At 46.2% G+C, this 25,702-nt stretch overlaps 1 protein-coding gene across 5 annotated transcripts in view; it reads left to right on the forward strand.

The window, feature by feature from the left end:
• Nucleotides 1-25,702, forward strand: part of unc5db (unc-5 netrin receptor Db) — a 106,076-nt gene that overhangs the window by 62,570 nt on the left and 17,804 nt on the right. For 3 of the 5 annotated variants that reach the window (XM_048243041.1, XM_048243042.1, XM_048243045.1), the window contains exons 3-11: nucleotides 6,551-6,694; nucleotides 7,610-7,713; nucleotides 12,390-12,570; nucleotides 13,342-13,509; nucleotides 15,426-15,590; nucleotides 16,342-16,374; nucleotides 18,014-18,199; nucleotides 23,082-23,447; nucleotides 24,815-24,899. In XM_048243041.1, the coding sequence (XP_048098998.1) occupies nucleotides 6,551-6,694; nucleotides 7,610-7,713; nucleotides 12,390-12,570; nucleotides 13,342-13,509; nucleotides 15,426-15,590; nucleotides 16,342-16,374; nucleotides 18,014-18,199; nucleotides 23,082-23,447; nucleotides 24,815-24,899 (1,432 nt within the window). The remainder of the gene's footprint in view (nucleotides 1-6,550; nucleotides 6,695-7,609; nucleotides 7,714-12,389; nucleotides 12,571-13,341; nucleotides 13,510-15,425; nucleotides 15,591-16,341; nucleotides 16,375-18,013; nucleotides 18,200-23,081; nucleotides 23,448-24,814; nucleotides 24,900-25,702) is intronic. The other 2 variants (XM_048243044.1, XM_048243043.1) reach the window with 2 other exon arrangements.

Below are 25,702 nucleotides of genomic sequence, written 5' to 3' on the forward strand. Positions count from 1 at the left end.
TGTTCTCAGTCGACTCTAGGCCTCGCCAAAGCTACACCTTTTTACTCTGCTCTGTAGCCACAGTCATTTGTAAGCACTGTGGTAACCGAGGAGTTAGCCTTGCTGACTGCCAAGTTGCAACAGTAGGGTACTGAAACCACCACAGGCACTGCAAAACAAGGGCAAGGATGGCAGAGGAGAGGATGCATGGCTCAAGGTTATTTGTGGCATCAAATTGTTGAGAGTGTTATTTCTCAAAACAGTCTGTGAGCAAAAATAAGAGCTTAAACGCATCTAAAACTGTTGTTTTTTCTATTGTTTGTTTATTTTATCAAGAGAACAGCACATTAATGCAGTGTAATAGTAATGTTTTTCCCATGTATTAATGTTGCTGCCTATGAATGTACTCCAAAATAATCTCCACCAAAATCTAAGCACATAACTGATGATTTGTAAGTCACATAAGGATTTTAAGTGATCATTCAACCCAGTCTGTTTGGTTGTACCCTAGAGAAAGATCCTGTTGATTCTTTGTGGTAGAATCTTACAGAAGTTCTTCAGAAAAAATGCTGCATTTAACAGGCAGAGTATCTGCCCAGGACAATTGCAGTATATTGTGCTACAGCTCTGTATGGGGGAGAATGGCAGCTTTCTCCCTGGGTCAGCTCCCCAGTGTTCACTGTCAAACAACTTTATATAGTAGGCCTATGCTGGGTGGCTTCCTGTGGTGCTAGATACAATGGTGAAGGCACTGTATGCACACTCACATTGTAGAAGTTGTGATATTTTCTCATGCTCTCTGAAAGGATGATCAATTATGCAGCATGAGGATCCTGACATCTTCCAATTAGCTACCCATATTGCCACTCACAGATCGGTTTCACAGCAGTGTATTGGATGTCATTTGAGATAGATTACACTGATTTAGTGTACTGTAATACATTAACTCCTAGTATTTATGCTTGCTATTCGATGCGGGAAAGCCATCCCTAATCTCATTTGCCTTTTCAACGTATGCCGTCAACAAACTGGAAACTCACACCACCACCAGGTGCTCTCCGAGGGACGGCCACAGCTCCTGCTACGGTTTACACCCCCACCCATATGTCTCCGATTCGTGGACCATCACACGGCGGAATGGGAGGGCTCGCACGGCCACTTCCTGAGTATTGGAAAAGAAATTCATTACATTATTGTGGAGAGGCAGGTATGAGGAGGAAACCATTTATCATGGTTTGAGGTTTTTTTCCAGCCCCGAAAAGAACCATGGTATAATAGAAGGAAATGGCTTTTTCCTGGAGGGATACGCCGCCGGTCCTTTGTCTCCTGTGGGCACACATTGACTTATGTGCTTTTTATTTCTCTAATTGTCTGTCGCAGATAAATTAAGGGCTGAAGATTCTCTTCTTCTTTCAGCCCGCCCGTCCTCCCTCCTCCTCCTCTCCCTTTCCCTCCTCCTCTTTCTTCTCCTTCTTCTTCCTCTTCTTTTTTTTGTGGCTGCTCACAAATAAGCCCGCAGAGTTTCTGTGCACTTCATTAAAACCTAATGCCCACTGAGTGGAGCAGAAATCCTTGATCATTAGAGTTGGCGCGGCGGTGAATGTTATCGTGGGTGAGCAGCATGCAGACAAAGCCAGTGTCTCTCCCCCTTCGTATAGATTAGAGGCAAATGGAGAGTGGCAGGTTTAGGCGGGCTCCGGAGCGGTGGGGTAGCCGAAATCCTGACCGCGGCAGATAAACACCGCTTCTTCACGCTCACCTGTCAGGAGAGCCCCCCCCAGGCCCCAGGCCCCTGCTGAGATGGTCAACCTCGGTAGGTGGGACAAAAGCAGCGGGGACAGGACAGGATCTTTATCCGCACCCCAGCTAGTCCACCATTACGCATCGTGCCCAAGGTTGGCAGGGAGCATTGCAGTGGAAAATGTTTGGCTGAAGCCTCTGTGTTATCTTTATGGAGAGCAGTCTGCAGGTTCCATTTTTGTTTGAATGCGGTGAAACACAATATCAAATGTACAGTACAATTTTGATAGGAACATTGTTTTCCATCTCTCTCTCTTTCTCTCTCTCTCTCTATCTCTCTCTCTCTCTCTCTGTCAAATGAAAACATCCATAACAAGCATAAAAGAATATCAGCTAATTCTGCTCTTAGCCATGTTATTAGGAGTATTAATACCAATTAAACCTTTAGTGTAAACACACAAACACAGCCTAAGGCGTCCTCCATGCAGGCGAGCTTGTTGAAAAGGAGGCGAAGTGGAAGTGCTTTCTCCTTGTGTCTGGTGGCTTTCAGAGTGCCTCCCCGGTTCCGCTCCCTTACCCCTGCTGTCCATTAGTCTAAGGCCATTGCCGCGGTCAGATGACTCAATCCATTCCTCTATCAAAAGGCCCAGCTGGTCAAAACAAGGAGGTTTTTGACATCTGTCGGCGGCAACTTGTCACATGGAGTTGACATTTCGTACCTAGCAGTCATCCAGCAAAAGCATTTCCCCCAGCAGACCTCTGAGGCCACCACTGACGTGTGACATGCACTGGACTGAAGGCACAAGTTGTGTTTGCACGAAAATCAAAGTGATTTTTTCTTTTCATGTCTTTTTTGACATCTACTGGGTTATGAAGGGTATTAATAAATACAGATTTTGTGTGTTTGTTTTGTCTTAAAAGTTCACCACAGTTGCACATAACTCTAGCACTCAAACTCAAGCATGCTGTGTGTGCTAGCAGTCTGGTACAGATTGTTTGCTTTAATTCAGCTGCAGTTGTGAATTTGTGAAAACCCATATGTGCACAAATATACTAACCAACCGGAGGAACAGAATTTAATGGAAATGCCGCTGGTATTTCACATTTCGTGCAAATATTGGCAGTGTTGACATTAACGTTCGAAAAGCATTACGTCCGTCGCACATAGTGGCAGCAGTTCGCCAGGCCAGACATGTTTTCCCTCTGGACTCAGGCGTATTTGATATTACTTGATGGCACTCTGTAGTCTGAAGGCAAATTATTTATTTGCGGCCTATGAATGTGAAATTAATATTGAAACTGAGTCAGTAGTTGACATCCCTTCTCTCTGGAATAATATCCACAGCTGCCTAAACAAAACATCCCCTCAAAATGGTGGCGTGGTTTTTCCCCCTCTGCAGCACTCAAACCGACACAGAAAACAACCTGCGTTTCTGGGAAAACGTCTGGGGCCTGCCATTTTGTAATGTGGCCGTGGATGGCTCTAAAAAAAAAAAAAAAAAAACACCAGGACGCTGATTTAAAAGAGCTGAGTGTTAAGACAGGTCTAGCAGACCTTTTTTATCCCGCTGCGCGAAGGCAGACCTGCGGGAACTTCCACGCCACAAAGAGCCTGTCCTTGGCACAAAAGGCATGCTGAGCGGAGTAGGAGAGGTGGGGGTAGTGGGTATGGGTCCCAGCTGAGGTACTGAGTTCCCACTGCCTGTCTTCAGAGAGAGAGAGCTTAGCGCCATGAGCCCCCTTGTTAAAATGTACTTCACAGCTTCCACTACAACACCCCCTTTTCCTCCCCTCCTTTCCCACTCTCCTCCTATCCTCTCCTCTTCACGACCTGCTCAAAGATGGTGTCACCCCTCCTTTGTGTGAGTATGTGAGGGAGTTGAGCACAGCTCGAAGCCCTTTCAGACATGAGGCACAGTCACCAATTTCAAATCTGTGGAGATGTGTATGGCGATGTTGAATGGGTTGGGGGAGCTTTCACAGAAGTCGGCCGAGCCCTTTGTCAGCATCTTTTTATCGACTCTGGTGATAAACTGATCCATGTGGATCAAGGTGGATCTAAACGGCACATGAGTATGCAAATATTGACCGAAAATAGATCATCTACATACGAGAACATGCCCCTCGGACACGTTTGTCTTGATCAGTGTGCCGCCTGTTAATGCGTGTGGGCTATTTTGGAAAAAGCCATACATATATTTACAGAAAAAAAGAAAGCACAAATAAGAAGCATGGGCTGATGATAAGCACTCCAGGGATTAGTACTGGTCCTTCCAGACTTGCATTCCCGATAATCCTTGGCTTGAAGTGTGGCAGGAACATCCGTTGCTCAGCAGATCAAAGCTCCTGTATCTCCAGCCTCCCCACATGCTCTTATTTCTGTCCAGCTTAATAAGCCATGTCATGGCACAGCGACAGACCAAAGCTGGGAGGTGGAGTAGGGTGGAGGGGATAGGGATGAGGGTGGTGGTGGTGGTGGTGTGTGTGTGTGGGGGGGGGTCAGATTAGCCATGCATTGTCCCCCCAGCCAAGCTCAGAGGAACTTGGCCTCTGGTTTTAGCGTTTTTAAGTCCGCATGTAGACACTTCTTAATTGGGTGATTCTCTCGGCAAATCTGCTCTTTCGGTTGGCCTTTCTGATCTCGAGCCGCACGGAAGCCTGTGCCGAGAGAGAAGACAGGGACAGAGAGAGAGGGAAAGAGAGAGAGAGGGGAAAACAGAGAGAGAGGAGAGTAAGGCAGGAATCATGAAGATTCTGAATAATAAGCACCGTCAGCGGCGCTCTGCCTCTAAACAAATAAGGGTGACAGATGACAAAGTGGCACAGCTCCGGCCTGTCGGAGTGCCACACCACCTGTCGGAGATGGTTAGTCCTCAAGGATGTATTCCCAGCCTTAAAAAAAAAAAAAAAACAAGCTGGGATGGAAGAGACCATCTCTCGTTAACATATGGCTTAGATTTCCGTTTTGGGAGGATCATATGCAGTCATTAGTCATGATTTCGCTCGCTGCCTCTTCCACGCGCCTGCCGTCAATGCCATGTGTCTGTGAGTGGAATTATGAATTATGTCTCTGTCTCTCAGAGCGGCCATGATGTGGTGGCCGCAGAACCTATTTTGCGTATCCTTGAACGATGCTGCCAGATACCCTGTCAATTTAGCAGCTGCGGCTAGCTATGTGCGTAGTCAGTCACAAAGTGTGTAATGAGGGTGTAATTGGTAAACAAATTCAGAACACTCCTGTTGCTGAGATGGTATGTTTTCATCTCATTATGGGATATTTTGTTGTTGTTTTTTCCTAGTCTGAAGATGCCAATCTAGGCTCTAAGTAAACACTGTCCAAGTTTCAGTAATAATTGTGATTTTTTTTTTTTTTCATTTTTTAAAACGAAGGGCTTGTGTGGTCTAATTTGATGCAAACTGTGGCTCTTTGTATTAATTATCGTTTTGACTTTTATTTTTGCTAATTTAACCAAAGGGTGAATCTAATCAAGGAGTTTTGCCACTGAATGTCACTGAGTGTCATTTAGTCATGGAAAATTGGTGATTACTATGCGTGAATGAATTCCCCTCTTTATCTTAACTTAATAAGTCCCACCGCGCATACTAATGAAAGGATTTAACTATTTTATCTGACAAACAGTCATTGCTATTAAAGTTCCTGCAATAACAATACATGCAAAATCATGTATTGTAATTATGATTACCGACCATAGTAAACAAGTTATTTCCATTAAAATGCATTTCCCTCTGTGCTTTGCACATTCAATGGGAAATGAGGTCAACTCAGGCCCCAAAGATGCTAAATGACTCATAGGGCATACAGCCGGTTTGACGCATTTTTCACATGTATGGTAACCAGTCTTAATTGAGTTTTCATTGTAAATACCCCCTTAAATTATCTTGTCTCTGCCTCGTACAGTGTTCTGAACTGTACTCTAAACTAAACACTGTGTGTGTGTGTGTGTGTGTGTGTGTGTGTTTGTGTTTGTTTTGTGTATTCCTTCATGTGCATATGTTCCCTCCAACCGAGTAATATGGACACGGTTTCATGTGCCACTATTTTCTCTCCATATTTTCTTATAAGCAATAACATTAATCCATGACCAGGCTCCCGCTGCGCTTGAGATAGGCCTAATTTTTCTTTATTTACTCCCAAGTCCTAAATGCCTTTTTTATGCCTCCCAGTTTGTACCTCAGTGGCATGTCGGATTACTGCGCGCTGCCCGTGAACGTCGCAAAGACCTCTCGAGTGGAAAGTGATGAAAGCGTCTCTATTTAGTTTTTCATTATTGTTCCAAGTCTCCTGCATCATCTCTTTAATCCAGAGAGCATGGGGCCTATGGGCCACTGAGGGACCAATCCCCCCCCACCCACTCTTCCACCAACCCAAAAAAGGGAGGGTGAAAATGCCTGTGACGGGCACTAAGCCGATGACTGAGATTAACATGGCAAGCAGTAACCAATTTAAAACTCCGATAAGTTTCACACTGACTTTCTAAGAAGCTTTTAGGGCCGAGAGTCACCCCTTATTTTTTCAGCCGTTTTCCAAAATAAACTCTGGTGGAATGTTTGACTGGAATGTGTTTGTGTAGAGTTAGAGTAACATGATGTTCAGTACATGTATATATATATATATATATATATATATATATATATATATATATATATATATATATATATATACATGTACTGAATATATATATATATATATATGCAAGTTTGTTTGTCCTATCTCGACACAGCATCTCTCTGCTGTACGTCACCGTGTGAGTGATTGGCAGTGCTTGGCATGGGCATGCTGGTTATTCGTATGTGTCACTGTTTGTTCCAGGCCAGAGGGTGCGTGAGGTGGTGATAAATGTGACGCGACAGCAGGTGGAGGACTTCCACGGCCCTGAGGACTACTGGTGTCTCTGTGTGGCCTGGAGCCACCTGGGCACCTCCAAGAGCCGCAAAGCCACCGTCCGCATCGCCTGTAAGCTCTAATTCCTCCTTGTTTTATCTTTTATACTGTTGCCAACTTTTAGTACGGATTTTAATTTGTTTCCAGTCTTGAAATGAATTAATAATTTGACATTATTTATAGATCTGTCTTTTTCAGGGCATTCATTTGAAATGATTTCTAATGATATGAGAAGATACTCCTAGTCTCCCCAACATGTCCAAGGGAGTTACATAATGCAGAAAATACCCGTCGCCAAAGGGCACCAGTCAGTTCCACAGAGTAGAGGTCAGAGATAACTGACCGCCAAATGTCTCGACTAGCCAATCGGCTTCAAGCACACAACAGACCCATGTAATAAGACCCTGTTTGTGTGTGTGGACCAGCACGCACCAGTGCCCAGTGTCCAGCGGCATGGCTCAGGCTCAGGCCGGCTGCGGAGTCTATCAGTCAGCTGCACACAGTGCCCACAGAGGGTGGGGAGTCCCTCTCTCTCCTTCACGAGTGCCTATCTGTCACCACGACTCTGAGTCAGTCTCATGTGCAGCGCCCGTGAACCACATATCTGTGGGGAAAGTCAACTAATGAATATATTGAAGCTGATGTGTACCCGTCAAGCACTGACACGTGTAAGCCAAGCAGATGGTGCCCGGCGCCTCAGCTCCCCAACACACGCACACACACAAACACACACGCACACACACACACACACACACACACACACACACACACCACCCCCTGTTCCTGTGTTCCCTCTCTCTCTCCCCACTCACAAGGTTGTTCAGTCAAAGACAAGGGCAACGAGAACGGCGAATGGCATGAGCGATGGTCAGATAGAAACCAAGCTGGACATTGCGCTCATCCGCCCACCTGCCTCCCTAGCTTAGCTTAGTTTAGCTTAGCCTAGCGGACCACCTGACAGGCCCCTGTTCTTATCTCCCCAAACAGACCTGCGGAAGAACTTTGAGCAGGACCCTCAGGGGAAGGAGGTGCCAATCAAGGGCATGATTGTGCTTCACTGCCGGCCCCCAGAGGGAGTGCCCATGGCTGAGGTAAGATCTCAACGTGCACTCTCTCTCTCTCTCTCTCTCTCTCTCTCTCTCTCTCTCGCTCTCTCTCTCGCTCTCTGTCTCTCTCTGTGCAGCAGAATCGCCCACAGCAACAACAAAAAAAAAAAATCCTGCCCACAATGAGAGGCCGGTCAATCTGTTTCCACCTACACACACACACACACACACAGACACACACACACATACAAACACACATGCACATGCGGCATGCAGGGAATGATACTGATGCATGCTGCAGAGCTGATGTTATTGAGACAGCAAAGCTGAGGGAACAATACACACGGGGCGCTTTGCCAAAGTCGTCACGTGGACTACTCTCATCTTATTACTCATCGCCGGACCCCTATACAGTACAGTTGGACGCACATTCTTTTTTTTTTTTTGACTAGTGGGTTTTCAGGGCCATTTGGCTGTGGGCAGCCCGTCGGTTATAAATGATTCAGAATTGAAATGGAAGAGCGGTGTCAGGCCGGTCTCATTGAATGCTCACTGGGCATGAAGGAAAGTGAAGATTCCAGAGGAAAAGGCTCAAGACAAGAATCTTGCCTCAAGTTCTTTGTCAACATAAATGAGCCCAGCCAAAAGAGATGGGATTGAATAATGCAGGGTCTGAGGTGGCGGTGGATCGCTACCACCAATGCCGCCACCGCCACCGCCGCTGCCGTCATGTGTGTACCAAGGCGCTCGGAGCTCACATACTGCATGAAATATTGCGATGCCACCTGTAAGTGTGGCGATGTGAAGGTTGTGGGCATCATTTCCCACTGACAGCTGGATGGATGCGCGGGCGCCCATCTAATGCGGAGTGAGCCGGTGGCTTTGACGCCCTCAGACATCCTCCAGCCAATAAAATCTGACATACTTTATGTGAATAGGGCTTTTATGGAAAGTTGAGACTTACTTTAGAATTGATGAAGTGAATATTCTATCAATTTGAATCTGTAGGAAGAAGATGTAATATCTGGCGTGGCGCAATAAATAGCAGTGCTTTAGCTCACCGTAATAAATAGCTTCACCTTAATTTCTCACTGCCTCAGTATTGCAATTATTGAATTACACCACTGATGTGCACTAGCAGTACTGCAATTACAACTGCATATATTACACCCTCTTGATAGGAGAGACACTTAAATTGCCGGTTATGCTACGCAGAGCCAGTGTTGATGTTAAATCAAAACCCACCTCATTTTCTTTCAAAGGTAAACATCATATAGGGGAAATGTATGCATTGTGATATGATTTAGCATTTTAATGGAAAAAGGTGAAAAAAGGTGAAAAAAGGTGAAAAAACATTTTTGGCAATATCATCTCTTTTTGTTATTGTTTCTCCTCTGCTGATATGATAGAGCAATGCAAAATGTCTCTGCCTTGAATTTGCGCCGAATTTCATTGGCACGCACCTATCTCTATGCTTGCACATAAATATTCACAGCGTATCTTACTGTAACCGCCGCGATTTCATTTCCACATTGCCAGGTGGCCTTAAGAAGTGTGGCATAATCTGCTTTAGCCCTGTTTATTTCCCATATCCTTGCCTGTGGTCTATTTCTCCTGCATCCCCCCCCGACTGCCCCATCCCCTCTGCCGCAGGTCAGAGTGAGCTTCCAGGAGAGCGAATGATGAGCTTCATTATCAAGCCAAGCAATTACAGTCTCCCCATCAGCTCGGGCCAGCAAAGAAAAAGCTCTCCCTCTCTCTCTCTCTCTCTCACTCACTCACGCTCGTTATTTATTTCTCAAAGATAAGACAGATCGGGTCGGAATAGTAATACGCTGCCACACTTTGCTCAGGGGAGGAGACAGGGGGCATTAGGCCAGCGACAGGAAGGCGGGCGGGGAACACAAGCCGCTTTGTGTCATGCTATCTGTTTGTATTAACCTCCTGAGTGGATAACACCGCAGTGGTGGAGCCAGTCGGCGGCGCGGACCTCCCTCAGATTACAAAGGAGAACGGGGTGCACATGGATGCTGTGATGTCTGTGTGTGTGTGTGTGTGTGTGTGTGTGTGTGTGTGTGTGTGTGTGTGTGTGAGGGTGTGTACATGGTCAGTGAGCGTTCAGGAACCTCCTGGTGGATGGCTATCTTCTTTGTTAGGGGGTCAGGACATGGAGCAGAACAGGGTGGGGAGAAGGTGGGAGGTGGGTGGAGGTTGGCAAAAGTGTCTCAGCAGCATTTCCCGGTCCCCTGAAGGCTGTCTGTGAGCGCTGGTTAATTCCAGTCATTGCCCTGATAAGATAAGCAGCTCTCCAGCTTGTTGCTCACCACACTTGAGCAAATGTGTGGATGTGTGGTCACTCCAAGAACACTTAATTGGACGTAGAGCTGAAGGCCTTATTAACAGCTAACAAATGACACCATTGAGGTGTATGGAAGCGTGTATGGTGTGGCAGCAGTACGTGACTGAAGGTGTTTTCACATGTTTTGATTCCATTTCGCAAGTTTTTTCTTTCTCTCTCTGTCCCTATCTCTCTCTCTCTCAGAGTGTACTTCGGTGCAAAGGCAAAACTTTCTTGGAGGGGGTTTAAAAACATCCTTCTCTTTGCGCTCCAGAGGACTTTTTCGATTATATATTTATACCTGGGAGTAGAGGAGGGGGAGTGCATCTCAAGCTCACACCTCCTCCACCCACACCCACCTACATCCCCCCTTCCATCATCCATCCATCCATCCCTCCACCAACCCATCCCTCCATCTCATGAGGGTCTCGTTGCGATGCGGGGCGGAGGTCTGCTCGGCTCTCCGTGTGACTGATCCGTGGCGCTGCCAGTTGGCAGCTGACGCAGCTCTGTTCAGGGAGGCAGCCTTTATGACATACATTGTTGCCGTAATGAAATCACAGGATCCTCATGTGGGCCCGGGCGCCCTCCGCCGAGCCTGACACTGATGGCCGCGCTCTAATTGAAACAAATGTGCCAATTAGGCAATTCATTCCTCACATCCGCTGCCACGCACTTACCGTCCTAATTTATATTTGTCCTCAGTCTTTCTTTTTTCTCTCCTCACCCTTCACTCTTCTCTTCCTCTCTTTCTTCCTTCCTTCCTCCCTCCTTGTGTGTTTTCCTTTTTTTCCTTTTTTTTTTTCAACCCCCCCCCCCCTTTTTTGCTCGTTGAATCTTTGTATCATTACGCCATGGCAGCGAGAGAGAGATAGAAAGAGAGAGAAAGAAAGAGAGGGAAGACGTGACTGTGGCGGAATGCAGAGCAGTTCTGCACGGAGGCCCCGATTGTAAACGCCCGTTAATTGCCTTCTTTTTAACTATCAAATTTCCCTAATGAAATCACAGCCATGCACAAAGAAAGGGAAACACTCGTGCTCCGACTTCTCAGCCCCACTGGGTCATGTGGCGCCTCAGATTGTTGTTGCTCTGAGATTTTGTTGTGTGTTGTGGGGGGTGGGTGCGGTTGGTGGGTTTTTTTTCTCTAACAAACTTTTTGCTTTGAAACTTGTGTGAAACAGTATGATAGAGGTCTGACAGTGGGGGAGAGTTCTGATGGCTTCCTGCTGGATGCTGGGATTATCTTCCGCTGTATTACAGTAAGGGGAAACAGCCCTGTGATCCATGCCTTGTCAATGCAGTGGTCACAGTGAACTCTCACACAAGCTAGCAGTGGTAAACAAATGCCCTTTTTTTGGAGATGGGTGTCGAACAAAGGCAGATGATGCACCCCCTGCAAAGTGTGAGTGTGTGTGTGTGTGTGTGTGTGTGTGTGTGTGTGTGTGTGTGTGTGTGTGTGTGTGTGTGTGTGTGTGTGTGTGTGTGCATGCGTGTATGTGTGTGTGTTTCTCTGTCTGTCTGTCTGTCTGTCTGTCTGTGTGCGTGTGCATGTGTGTATGTGTGTGTATTTGTCTGTCTGTCTGTCTGTGTGTGTGTGTGTGTGTGTGTGTGTGTGTGTGTGTGTGTGTGTGTGTGTGTGTGTGTGTGTGTGTATGCGTGCATGTGTGTGTGTGTGTGTGTGTGTGTGTGTGTGTGTGTGTGTGTGTGTGTGTGTGTGTGTGTGTGTGTGCGTGCGTGCATGTGTGTGTGTGTTTGTCTGTCTGTGTGTGCGTGTGTATCTGTGATGAAAGCAAGGGGAGATCGATGGGCATGGGACGCGGCGGCCTCTCAAAGAGATACGATGCAGAACAGTGAGGCAATTGAGATTAAAGAGCACATGATTAAAATTGGCTTGTCATGGGGAAAAAAGAGTAAATGCAGATGAATGCAAGCATTTTTCATTTTGTGTGATCATTGCAAAAGGGTTGCGGGATGGCGAAGAAAAATCCATACACTGTCTCATTTATGTGTCCACAGACGTGGGTGTGCAGAGGGAACGGGAGAGGGAGGGAGGGATGGGGGGAGGAGGGGAACATAGGAAAGAAGAGAGAGAAAGGGATGAAAAAAAAAATAAGAAAATGAATTCCACCCTCCCCAAATTCCTCGGCCAAGTTCATAGCGCCTTTGCCCATAACAGGGATTGCAGGATTGCAATTTGCAAAGCCAGTGATGCAGCTCTTTGTATGGTGGCCGGGGCAGCTAAGCGTCACTAAGTTTGCGATTCATAATTAGTTTCCCACCCTCTGTCTCAATGGCTGGTAATTGGTAACAACCCACGCTAATGTCTGCATTTGTGACCTGTGCTAAGCCATTTGACCCCCCCCCTTCTGTTTTGCGTTGACAGGTGGAGTGGCTGAAAAATGAGGAGCTGGTGAGCTCCATCGCCGACGACAACATCGACACGCGCGCCGACCACAACCTCATCATCAACGAGGCCCGCCTTTCTGACTCAGCTAACTATACGTGCCTGGCCAGCAACATCGTGGCCAAGAGACGCAGTGCCACGGCAACCGTGGTGGTTTTTGGTAAGACTTGTTCCTCGTTATTTCCTTTTAATTTCCCCCTTCACTCTTCTTCTTTTGTTTTGTAAGTGCCATTTTTGTTTTAATCTTCTTCCGAGTCACAGAGTGCGGGAGATAAAGTTCTTCATGCAACGTCTGTGATGCCAAGCGTTCTTTCGGGTGTTGTGATGTTTTCCCATTCCTCTCATGAAGAGCTTTTCGTCTTCATGTTGCATTATGGTGACTCAATTAGAGGCACTCATTAAAAGTCAGCCTGTGTTTTATGGAAAGGAATAAGCCTCTGTGTCTTAATCTCATTTAAAGCAGCGTTTGCCATTAATAATTCATCGCTGGGAAGCCTTCAAGCAATAAACCTCACAATACAAGTTTTTATTACATTCAGATGCATGTTGCACCCGTTTCCAACATGCCACTCTCTGCACTGATGTAAAAAAAAAAAATGAAGAAGAAAAAAACACTCCAAGACCACTTAATGGAATAAGATTCAATTGGAGTTCTTAAAGATGATTTGAATAGTCCAAATAAGTGGGCGTTCTGTACGCCTACGAAGCAGAGCAGAGATCAGGTAAAGTCTATGTAGTCAAGTTCTATTGTTCAGTTACAGCTATTTTCCTAGATGACCTTTGAATATGGAACAAAACATCACAGCATAAGAGCACGGCAACTGAATAGAAAATAGCCCAACTCTCTCTCTCTCTCTCTCTCTCTCTCTCTCTCTCTCTCTCTCTCTCTCTTTCTTCTCTTCTCTCTCTCTGTCTTTCCTCTTCCCTGCAGTAAATGGCGGCTGGTCTTTGTGGACTGAGTGGTCGCCCTGTAATGTAAATTGTGGCAGAGGCATTCAGAAACGCACTCGCACCTGCACCAATCCTGCCCCCCTGAATGGAGGTGCATTTTGCGAGGGCATGTCTGTACAAAAGATCACCTGCAACGCACTCTGCCCTGGTAAGACCAACCACCCTCAAGGCTTGAATATATCAGAGCAGCATATGGATGCCTGTCTAACATTTTCAGTTTGTGATGTCAACATCCTTGTGTATGTGATAGAATTAGAACTGTTCATCTATGGGTAATTTCAGTTAAGGCATGTGCCATGATAATTGTATATTACATTTGTCACATGTTTGAACACATCATGTTTAATTTTAAGGTTCAAATTCAAAATCAAATTCAAAGTTTGCTTGTCACAGACACTATCATACATAGTACAACATGCAGTGAAATGTTCAGTGCAATGCTCCATACCTAGAACAGATAATTAACAAAAATAATAGATACTGAAAAGAACAACAAGAACCCCATATCTCAGTTTAATACAAAGAATAGGTTGTTGTTGACAAATGTTAAAATCGAGTACAAAATAAATATTTTCTATGACCAAAACACCACTACAAACTCTGGAGGAGGAGATAACAAAATAAAAGGCTTCAATCAAAAAAGTGAACCAAAATACATAACAAAAATTACAGATTTGCCAGTTGCTTTTCGGTAACAAATGTTTGTAACTGCATTTTCCATGCATAGCCTAGAAGTCATTTATCAAGGAAGAAATGAATGCAAAGAGAAACAGAGAGCAGTCTAATTGGCTGTCTTGAAATAAATTCTTTTTTTTAAAAAACCACCATATAGTAAAGAATAAAGGTTTTTTGCAGTAATGGGTAATCCCAAGGCGGTGCTTTCTCTTACTGTCAGAATTTAAAAAAAGACTCATATCAAGGCAAATTATACTGTAAAGACTCACGTTATTGCCTTTTGACTTTAACTCTGAATCATTAAAACAGACACATTAATAGCATTCCTCGTTATACGCAGGTAGCAAGCTAACCCAGCTTCACTCCCTGACAGCCATGCCCATTGTTCTTCTCTGAGTAGCTCTGACAACAGTTTGAGCTCAACTGTTTATGCTGCTGGCACTAATTAAGGAACTTTTGTGACCCCTGTCCAGCCTGCTTTTGTCTAGCCAGCTGCAGGGCGTCTTTGAAATGCTAACTGCTAACTGCATCTAGGCGCAGGTGAATCTTGAGGATTGAATCTTTTCTTATGCTCATTGATTGGACGTTCACCTTGACTGTTCCACAGTCTAGATGACTTCCATTGACCTGTCCTTGGTAAACGACGACACACAAATGATGGGGGAGTTTTGTTATTTTGTTTAGACACTCAGAACTGCCACTTTCCAAAATGCTGTGGCTGTAATTAACTGGTTGCAAAGCCCCACTGTGACATTGCGGTCCCCCCACCACCACACACACACACATACACATAGACAGACAATATGCAGCTTCACCTCCAAAGGGAGTAACCTTGGACTGCATTTGAAGTGGAAAAAACATCCGGAGAGAACGACACACACACACACACAAACACACACACACAAACACACACACACTCACACTCACACTGACAAAAATCAACCCAAAAGCACTATTACATCGAATATCCCAAACACATAATTTGCATTTAAATGAGCTGCGCATGAACCTTTAATTTATCAAACAATAAGCAAGAAATTGTGTCTTCCAGGGTTTACATATAGTAGATGTGATGTTTTCCTGGCAAACATCGACAGGAAATAGGCCAAGAAATTACCCCACACCATGTGGCACAGACAGATTTACTAAATGAAGCATGATGAGTTTCTTCCCATGATAAAACCGTATACATGACATTAACCCTGTCTATTACATCACACAGTGTCACCCTCGGGTCTTAATCGTGTTCTCCGAAAGTATTTTTTTCAGTTGGTGACTTCAGTGGGGACCGATGGGAACGGTATTGGTTGTGGATACTGTAAGTGTTGTCAGAGGGCTGGTGTTGTCTGCGAATAATTCTTCAGCGCTCGAGTTTGTCTGCCCCCACAGTGGACGGCGGCTGGGACGAGTGGGGCGAGTGGAGCACATGCAGCGCCCAGTGCGAGCGTCAGCGCGCGAGGGAGTGCACGGCGCCAGCTCCCCGCCACCGCGGCAAGATGTGCGAGGGCGAGAGCGAGGCCACGGAGAACTGCACGGGAGGCTTGTGCACCGAGAGTGAGTGAAGTGGATTTGATGTCATATCCTGCATTGTGTTTCTCCGGCTGCAGTCCGAGTTTTCCCCCTCCTCTTCTTCTCTGTGTCTGCCATTTTCTCCATCACCACCAGCATCCTCATCATTATCACCGTTAAGGCCGCCATTATCATTCTCATCACCTCGGCCACCGCCAGCGTCACCCTCGTCATTTTTTTCATCATCATCATCCTAGATGTCAATTGACCTGTTTTGAACACCCAGTGGCACAGACTCTAATGCTTGCCTCACTGGGGTAAATAGAAGCAACAATTGGTGGTTGACACAAAAACATATTGAAATGCACTAAAACAGGTTTATTTTTGTTTTATCATTGAACTTTTTATTTTTTTTTGTTATTTGTATACACAAGCCTTGTGCATTGTCACCTTTTCCCCTCCCTTGGTTCTGGAGAGAATCTCTTTCAGATGTCTCCTTCAATCCCCCAGACACATCTGTCCGTGTGGACTTTTGTAACAGTGCCATGCATCGTTATGCATGGCTTGTGTTGGCAAAAACAGCAGCTGGGCATCTCCATACTGTGTGATCTGGATAGAAAAACACCATGGTTAATTGACACAGGGATGGACTTTAATCACATCTCTCTCTCTCTCTCTCTCTCTCTCTCTCTCTCTCTCTCTTTCTCTCCCTCTCTCACTCTCTCTCTCACTCACTCACATTCTCTCTCACTCTCTCTTTCCTTCTTTCTGTCTCATTCTGTCTCTGTTTCTGCAGATCGAAAGCTGCTGCATGATGTAAAACCTCAAAGTGAGTGTGTTTCTTGACGCATTCTGTTCCATGGTGCAATATTAATGTTACCATATCCATCCCTCAGAAGATTGCTTCTCATTCCGCTGTGTGATGGCCTGTCTTTACTATATTATATGCAGGAAAAATACAGACAGAGAGAGAGAGAGAGAGAGAAGAGAGAGAGAGAGAGAGAGAGAGAGAGAGAGACCCGTCTCAAACAGATCCAAACTCATTTTTTCCTCCGGAGTGAATCAGAGCTCTTCTTAATTTGTCATTAAAATATCTGTCAGTTCGGGATCAGACTCCATTTCATTTTCCCTTCCATGCGATGTGCAGGTACCAATATTTCCCCCAGAAATGACTGCCGATTTTTTCCAGCTTCGCTGAAACTGCCAGTCATGCCAGATTGTCTCTCCACAGATTAAGTGGGGTGACTGATTAGATGTGGCAACTGAACATGTGCTGCATTTTGTTGAATTAATGGGATGTAATTATTGCATATTAGCCCATTTAAGTAGTTGCGGTGTGTGTCCTGCCACCCTTCCACATCCTACTCCACACCCAATGTATTTCCGGGATCTCTCAGATGTGGTGGTGTGACACTCTCAAATGACAGGTGCAGACCCTAACACTGTGCTCAATTGCTGGGATTTTATTAGACTGACACGTTCTGCTGATGTGTCTCATTGCAGCGAGCGGCATGTGGTTCTCTGCTGCTCCTGCTGATTACATTTTAAAGTGCTCCAAATCGAATCTAAGCCCTTAACTTGGTGGTCACACCATTGCGGACACCGGGTCACTCCATGAATTTGCCGTGCCAACGTTTTCCAAACCCGGCCACACGCAAACCCCGATGCGAGGCTACTTTTGGTTTGAGGTGGGTTGTTGGGGATGGAGCGGCTGTTATGTGTTTGCCAAAACCCCCAGCACTTTGGGGAAGCGGGTTGTGGCGGTGACCCCGGCGCCGTTTGAATTTGCTCTGGAAAATGCCCTTTGGTGTCCTCTGCGAGCTGGCAGGGCTGCCCCACGACTGCGCCCGCTCATCATAGAGGTGAATGGGGTAACGGATCGGGATGCCAGATGAACAGATGTTCCTTGGCGGGCCATTCGCTGGCGCGCTGTGACGCCGGTGATTAAAGTTGTGAGAGTTTTGGACCCCGCTCCTCCCAGATGGGTCCCCACCGCCAAGCGTATCTTAATACACAGCCAGAGATGTACATTAGCCGCATCTGTTTTATTTATCCGCATTTTCAGAGAATTTTGCTCTCAGTTTGACGCCTGTGGTGGGCTGGGAGCATCATTATTAATGATCATTTAAGATGGAGCACTATTATGGTTTGTAGGAAGATTGAAAACAACAACAGATGAGAGTTTATTGCCACACTTTAACAGTCGATGGCTGTTTTTTTTTATCTCACTTGCCCTATTTAGACAATTCCCTCCCATTAACTAACCGTTGCCTAGAACAGAGAGCATAATTGGTCAGACTTGCCCGCCAACCATCCTGCAGTGTTTCCATAGCCTATCACATGACCATTCCCTCATTTCCCTGCACTGTGACTACGACATGTGAATTGAGTGTCACTCGGATACAGTTTTTTGTCATAGCATTCAACTCAGAGCCATCTTGCTTTCTCTCTCTCTCTCTCTGTCACAGGCATGGACGGTACTAATGATGTGGCCCTATACTCGGGACTGGCAGCTGGGGTCATCGCGGTTGCCGTCCTTGTTGTGGCTGTCACGCTCTACAGGAAGAGCCAGAGCGAGTATGGGGTTGATGTCATCGATTCGTCTGCACTCACCGGAGGCTTTCAATCCTTCAACTTTAAGACCACCAGACAAGGTGAGTGGCCGGGGCTCTGTTGTGGAGGCTCGCAGGCACACAAGGCCGAGACAAAGAGCTGTCTCACAAACGGCCCTTATTTCATCTCTGACAAACTATTTGATTTCACTCACCGACAAAACACACTCCGACTTACAGTATGTGTCATTTACGGACTCGTAACTCACCGAGGAAGCCCATCGGATCGGCCACCCTATAGCTTGATCAATTTTTTGTTTTGAACGAGTGGGCCATCCGATATTGCTGCAGTAATCAATATTCAGTCTAAGCGTTTAATTCAATGGCTTTGTTTACTGTACACGGCTGTCTGATGACCACTGCTTTTGTCTGGTAGCACTGCTGAACGTACCCTACGACTATTTAAATATTGAAGGCACATGTACACATGTACACATGTACATGTACACGTTTGGTTCTTCTGGCTCCGTTGGTGTTGTGCACAGCAGTGGCTTGTCCAAAAAAGGTGTCTAGGGTCTTGTGTCCCAGACAGACTAGCTACAAGCTATCCATATTACTAACACTGACACTTCTGGGTCAGCACAAGTGATGGCCAGCGTGGCACAGGGCGATCCATTCTGCCTTGGCCAACGACAGCATAGAGAAAGGCTTTTCGCTGGAGCCTCACTGTGCCACCATTTATGCCCCCATTTATGGCTCCCAAGGCCTGGGGAGTCACTCATGCCTCCCACTCAGAGAGCTGGCGGGTGGGAGAGGGCATTTGAGGGGACTTAGCCAGGTCCTTTCCAGTCAGGTCATCAATTCTCACATAAATAGGCCAGCTTTTCAGGGCTGCCTGCTAGTTCCTCCCTTGCCTGCAATTATTCCATCCTGTACCATTCTGTCCCTTCCCATTATAATCTCTTCTCTGCTTCCACCTTACCTCATTGTCGCTTTTCTTTTTTTTTGTTCTTATCGTGAAAAGGTTTATAACTGAAGAGTAGGAGCACAAAGAGAGAGAATATGGGGGAGTTTTGTTGTTATTGTGAGTCATTTCGAGGTATGGTAAAGGAACCAGAAGAGCACAGCCCCTCGGTGACTCAGACATCATCGTTGAATGCGAGGATTGCTGCAGCTCTGCCATGCAACACGAAAAAAAAAAAAATCAAAACAGCACTGCACAACAACAAACAGGTCATATCAAACAATACTGGTTACCCCTGAAGGCACGACTGTTAGCACAATTACGCCTCCCCAAGGTGGAGAGGCTGATGAGTCAGCGGATCTGTAGCAAGCGCCCTCCGCACCACCTATCTCACCCCACCACCCCACCCCACCCCACAACCGCCACTCCTGGCTGCTGCTTCTCCGTGCTGTTCCATGATTGGACGGAGGTGGCTTCCAGGGCCTGCGCTGCCCGCTGGGTGACATCTGTGCGGTGCCGGGGGGTTTGACTCGGGGGCCCGATCTCAAAGTCGCCACGTCTACTCGGGGAGGTCAGGCTGGCAGGAAGGAAGTGGCACTGGGCCTCCGCGTATCACCCGTTAGCACCGGAGGGGTTAGACTGCGCTACGGGGGGAAGATCAGTGTCGCGGCATCTCAGAGAAACAGACGCGGCACGGGAGGAGGCTCCTGCTTGCGGATGACATTTCGGAGCCTCGCTTGTGCAGCGGAGATCTTCCCTCCCCCTCTCCAAGGATCAGATGAAGGTTATGATAAGACGCCGGAACGGCGGATCGGGTTTCTTGCTGCCTGGCAAGAGATGCGCCCAGACCTAATGCGAGGAGAGAAGAGACCCTCCTTGTTCGTGACAAAAATGTGTTTTGCTCAAACAGGAGCTATTTAAATACATCTTGTATTATAAATAGTTGTTCCACGAAGAAGGCATCGAATGTTTGACAGCCAAACACAACATAGCTTACACAAAGTCAGTTCAACTAAACTTCTTGTCACATCAAAGAGACTGTGCAAACGCAAACAAGAGATGTTTAATACATCACAGTGTTCATACATTTCTAATCTCAATATTACCGTGTTTGGGGATGCATCTCTATTCAAAGTCATGCTTCTTTGTCTTGTGGTTTGTCTGTGTGTGTGTGCGTGTGTGTGTCTGTGCATATGATTGGTGTTCTGACCACAGGGCATCTGTGGAAGGATAAAAGAGAGACACTGACAAAACAGAATTTTGAACAGGAGGGAGAATCATGTGTGCAGCACCTTCGCCTTTGTTGTGTTTCTACGTCCACTTAAACTTTCCGTCTGTGAAATCACTTAGGAGCCTTTCTAAAAAGACGTGAATTCAAAGAAATTATGCAACTTGGATGATAGTCAGGATCACTCTTTTTTGAGAAGATTTATGAAAGAAGATCTGTCGTCGTGTTGGTGTGAAAGAGCTTCAGTACACACACTGCACACACACACACACACACACACACACACTGCACACACAAAAATATGATGCAACTCTGTCTAAGTGTTTTTCTATGCTTTAATGTTTACATGAATATAAAATGCATAGCTGAACTTTGATGCTCCACTAAATTGCCCATTATTTGTTATACGTAATGTTTTGTGCAGTATTTATTATGCCTGGCTCTGTTTAACTTTTTTGCTTATTTTATTAAAATTTTAAATCATTTAATATATTACTTCCTCAGCTGTAATAAGCTGTGAAGGGAGGAATTACAACAGCGTGTGTGCATATGCATAATTTAGGCAAATGGGCCCGGCACAAACCAAACTATCATCTTAAGTAATGGCATCTCATATTTATCCCCTAATTTAGATGAACTTCTCACCTGTTTCAAGCGATCACCTGCTTTACCCGCAAACGTGTGGATTTTCCGGTGTTCCCACTAATAGAAGATCAGTAGCCGCTTCACTCCATGTAATTAATTTGAAAACCCTTAAATGCTTCAGCAAGCCCTCGCTGCAGCAGAAAATGGTATAAGCCAAGATCACTAAAGAGGTTTTAGACCTCTGCCCTGTCTCTCTGCATTAGTACTTCTGCTTGTGAAATCTGAGCCTCAGAGTGATTTTTAATCAGAAGCTTAATTCCAAAGCTTTCCCTCAAGGTATCTGTGGAGGTCCATTTTATTAACTTTGTTCGTACCACTTTTGCATTACCTCTTTTTTTTTTTTTCCTGCGCTCCAACATTTCAAAGATATGCTCTTCTCCAACGGTGATCAGATTTTCTCCCTACGAAGGAGCGGAGGAGAGGGGGGGAAAAAACATCACAGAGCTTATTGGGTGTCAGTGCGAGTGCTGGTGAAGTCAGTGAAAATGTAATTGCAGAGCACTGAGTGAATGTCCACTTCTAGTCCAGGAGTACAAGCACTTTACAAGCACAAGAAGCACTTCCTTTCCACAGTAAGTTTAGCTGGCAGCCAATAGACAGCAAATTATTGCAAATGTCGGCATTTTGCCTCGTATTTCAGTAAAGCATGGGAGCACGGGCATAAACATAACCTCATAATCTCTAAATGGTGTTGGTAGAAGTAATTGCATTCATCAAAGAACACCCGGAACTCTCAGAAAGAGGGGTGGGGGGGAAGCGAGAATAAACAATAAGATCCTTAGCATTTGCTGCTGATCAACCTGTGAGGTAATTAACGATATACCCCCCTACCGACCCCCCTCCCCACCCCACCCCCAACTCCACCCCCCACCCTCAGTAAAAATAAAACAACATTAGCCTTCCACCTTCCACCCCATGCTGGGCGACAGCTGGGCAGCAAAGACTCGGCGACTCCAGCCTTGGCATGAAGGCGGCGTGGACGTGGAGGCTCGGGTGTCTGGAGGCGGCAGGCTAGCAGCCACTGCATGGATCTCTCTCTCTCTCTCTCTCTCTCTCTCTCTCTCTCTCTCTCTCTCTCTCCATCCCTCCCTCTCCCCACTTGGCAGCTCGGGGTGCCTGATGGCCAGAGCCGAGGATCCCCTCAGCCCTTGGCTCCGCTCGCGTCCGCTCTGGGGGCCTGGAGGCGAGGGGGTGGGAGAGAGAGAGAGAGAGAGAGAGAGAAGTGGAGGGGAAGGAAGGGATGGGGGGTGGGGTTGGAAACTGAAGGACTCTGGGCCCTCATTTACAGGAAGGTCACCCAAACTGCTTCAGCTCAAGTGTTCCCACACACATGGCGAAAGAGAGTCAGGAAGAATGTGTCAGTGTGTGTGTGTGTGTCTGTGTGTGTTTGATTGATTAGAAAGGAGGTGTTTTGTGAGTGTGTATGTGTGTGTGTTTGAGTGTGCATTTGATAGATTAGGGAAAGAGTGAAGGAGTCTGTGTGTGTCTAGGTGTGTGTGTGTGTGTGTGTGTGTGTGTGTGTGTGTGTGTGTGTGTGTGTGTGTGTGTGTGTGTGTGTGTGTGTGTGTGTGTGTGTGTGTGTGTGTGTGTGTGTGTGTGTGTGTGTGTGTGTGTGTGTGTGTGTGTGTAGGAGAGAGTAACAATTGCTGTTGGTGTCCAAAGAGTGATTTTCCTCGGGTGCTACTGTGCTTGTGTCTACCTTCAATCAGGCGTAAGGGCACTGGGAGGAAAATGACTTGTTTCTGATGTTAGAAGTGTTGAAATCACGCTACTCGCCTTGACTAATTAAATGACTCTGAACATCATAGGAGGGATTTCAAGAAATGGGAGATTTTCTTTTGTTTTAAATCACACATTTTCTTCACATACCTTTATTCTCAGTGTACATTTTCTTCATAGTTTTTTATACCAACAGTTATAAAGCAGCTGCCAGTGGGTTTTTTTTCTCTCTTCAGTTTATGTCCTACACCTGATCCATGAAGCTATTATTTTCTGTGCCGTTATTTTTATAGCGCACTAAATCAAAAGTATTTTGCCCCCATTCGAACTTCTGCACTTTCCCCCACACCACCCCTCCCTGAGAGCCAGTGGAAATAGTCTCTAATTAGTGGATGTTTACACTGTCGCCTGTCTTTTTATCTCCATAGGCAACCCTCTCCTACTGAATTCCTCAATGCAGCCCGATATAACAGTGGGGCAGACGTACAGCAGCCCGATCTGCTTTCAAGACTCCATAGACAAAGAGCTCTTTGACCCCCTGCCCGACATCAAGGTCAAAGTTCAGAGCTCCTTTATGGTTTCACTAGGTGTGGCTGACCGGGCAGAGTACCACGTCAAAGCCCACCCCGAGACCTTTCCCCGCGGCATGGACAGAGACTGCCACACCATGGACGGCCGGAAGAAGAACCTGACGCTGCTCTCGCGCCCCAGCGCGCTCACGGCCGGCAAGGCACAGCCGAGAACCACAGGTGTCTTCGGGCATCTGGGCGGCCGTCTGGTTGTGCCGAACACCGGTGAGTTTGGATTTTTTTTTCTTTCATAGCAACACAATTTGGGAGATTAAATGTAACAGCATGGTGAGGAACAGTATGAAGTAGAGCTGATTTGGCAGAGAGAGAGAGAGAGAGAGAGAGAGAGAGAGAGAGAGAGAAGGATAGATAAAGGGAGGCGGGGGGAGATGTGCAGTGGTATCTCACTCTACAGCCACAGTAGTTTGTCACGCTTGGCTGCACTGCTGGTGTTAATGAGAAAACATTCATCTGCAGCGCCTTGGCATCATGTGGCCCAGTGTTAAGTCATGAAAACAGAGCTGCCTCTCAGACAAGATGCCACTCACACAAGATGGTCTTCAGAATCACTTGGCACTGCATGCATCCCAAGTTTTCTATGTGTGTATGTGTGTGTGTGTGTGTATGTGGCTGAAAGACTGTACCCCTCTCTGTTGACCGCTTAGCTCGTGTTGGTCAAAACTTTGTCAGAGCTGTTAGTCCGCTTGTCCGCCATGCCCATCCAGGGCCCTTGTGTATGAAGGACACTAAGAGGCACTCAAAGGACGCTGGAAAAATCTGCCTCCTCCAGGCTGGTGGAGGTGGAGGGTGGAGGAGCTCGGTCAAGTGGAGCATTTTGAAACATGAATGTTCAAGGCTGCTAGTTGTTCACACACACAAATGCTGCCTCTTCTGTCAAGCACATAAAAGCAGAGGTCAGAGGTCAGGGTCTCTTTGCACTCTTCTGCTCTCTCTTTCCTTCTCTCATAATCAACCATCTTTTTCTCTCCCTCTCTCTCTCTATCTCTCTCTTTCACTCTTCCTCTCTCACACACACACACACACACACACACACACACACACACACACACACACACACACACACACACACACACACACACACAGCACACTTACCTACACATTCATACATTGGCATACTGAGCTAACCACATGCATGAAAATATTTTGAAAGGGCTCCATCATAGTGTTGCATTAGGGCAATAATGAGCCCATAGGTGACTGTTAGCTCTTGATATTCTAAGTGGTGCTTCACTCTCAATGGCAGAATGGTATGTGTTTATTAAATAAACTTCAATGGGTCGACTGACAAATTGACTGAAACACTTGCGTGAATGTAGAACGGCGAGCGTTTACCACACGCACGTTTTCAAGGTCAAAGTGTTAACTTTTTGTCTGTGTCTTTTGATTAACTTGTTCATCACGTTGCAGTGTAGCAGACTTCTAAAGGCCTGTTTTTGTGTGTGTGTGTGTGTGTGTGTGTGTGTGTGTGTGTGTGTGTGTGCTTGTGTGTGTGTGTGTGTGTGTGTGTGTGTGTGCGTGCATGCGTGCGTGTGCGTGCGTGTGTGTGTGTGCGTGTGTGTGCTGTTTTGCAGGGGTGAGCTTGCTGGTATCCCATGGGGCCATTGCTGAGGACACCTCTTGGGAAATGTATATGGTGATAAATCAGAGGGAATCCAGGTAGGCTGAGTCTGCATCTGTGTGATAATGCAGCCGTCCGTTGATGTCCCCCTCCCAGCCATTTCACTAATCCCAAGATACCACTGTCATATTTAATTATTACACCCTGCATGATCTTTTTTAGGTGTTGTCATCACATATCCCCGATAAACCCACCCATCTTCACACTTTAACCACTGCCATCTTACTTGTTTACTGTACTTACAGAATCCCTGACTTCTGAAACCTTTTAAAACTGTTGAATGTACTTTTGCCACTTTCTGGACGTGGGCAAGACCAGAACCGGCTCAATTTGCAGGCAGCTTATCTTAGTTGGAGCATGTCGTTTGCAGGAGCATGCTGTGCAGGTGCTGAACTGGCACTTCAGCATGTGCTGTCCTAGGTACAGCATGTGCCCTCTGTGCCACTGCTGGCTTCCTAAGGGGAGAGATTAAGTCACTGAGCCCACACTGGCGGAACTGCGGTGGGAGATCATCATTTCCATGGATACCGTGGAGGCAAATTAGTGCACGCGGCTCTATATTTGAGTCAAGGCTTATTACCGAACGCCATTACTCAAAATGGGTGCAGTCATGGGAGTTATTACATTGTGATGGTATAGGATGCTCTATGTGGTTAACTCCATGATTGCATATTGTTTTAAAAAAATGCTGTTAGTGAAAGATAGCGCATTGGCCAACATCATTCTCTTGCGGGGAGCAAGATGAATACATGGAAAGTATGCGGTACCCATACAATTATCAGTGTATTAACATGGATTGACAATCTGCAATCAGTACAATAATGCAATCTTGATAAACAGC

This window comes from Alosa alosa, chromosome 5 (genome assembly GCF_017589495.1).
Source record: "Alosa alosa isolate M-15738 ecotype Scorff River chromosome 5, AALO_Geno_1.1, whole genome shotgun sequence".
Lineage (NCBI taxonomy): Eukaryota > Metazoa > Chordata > Actinopteri > Clupeiformes > Clupeidae > Alosa > Alosa alosa.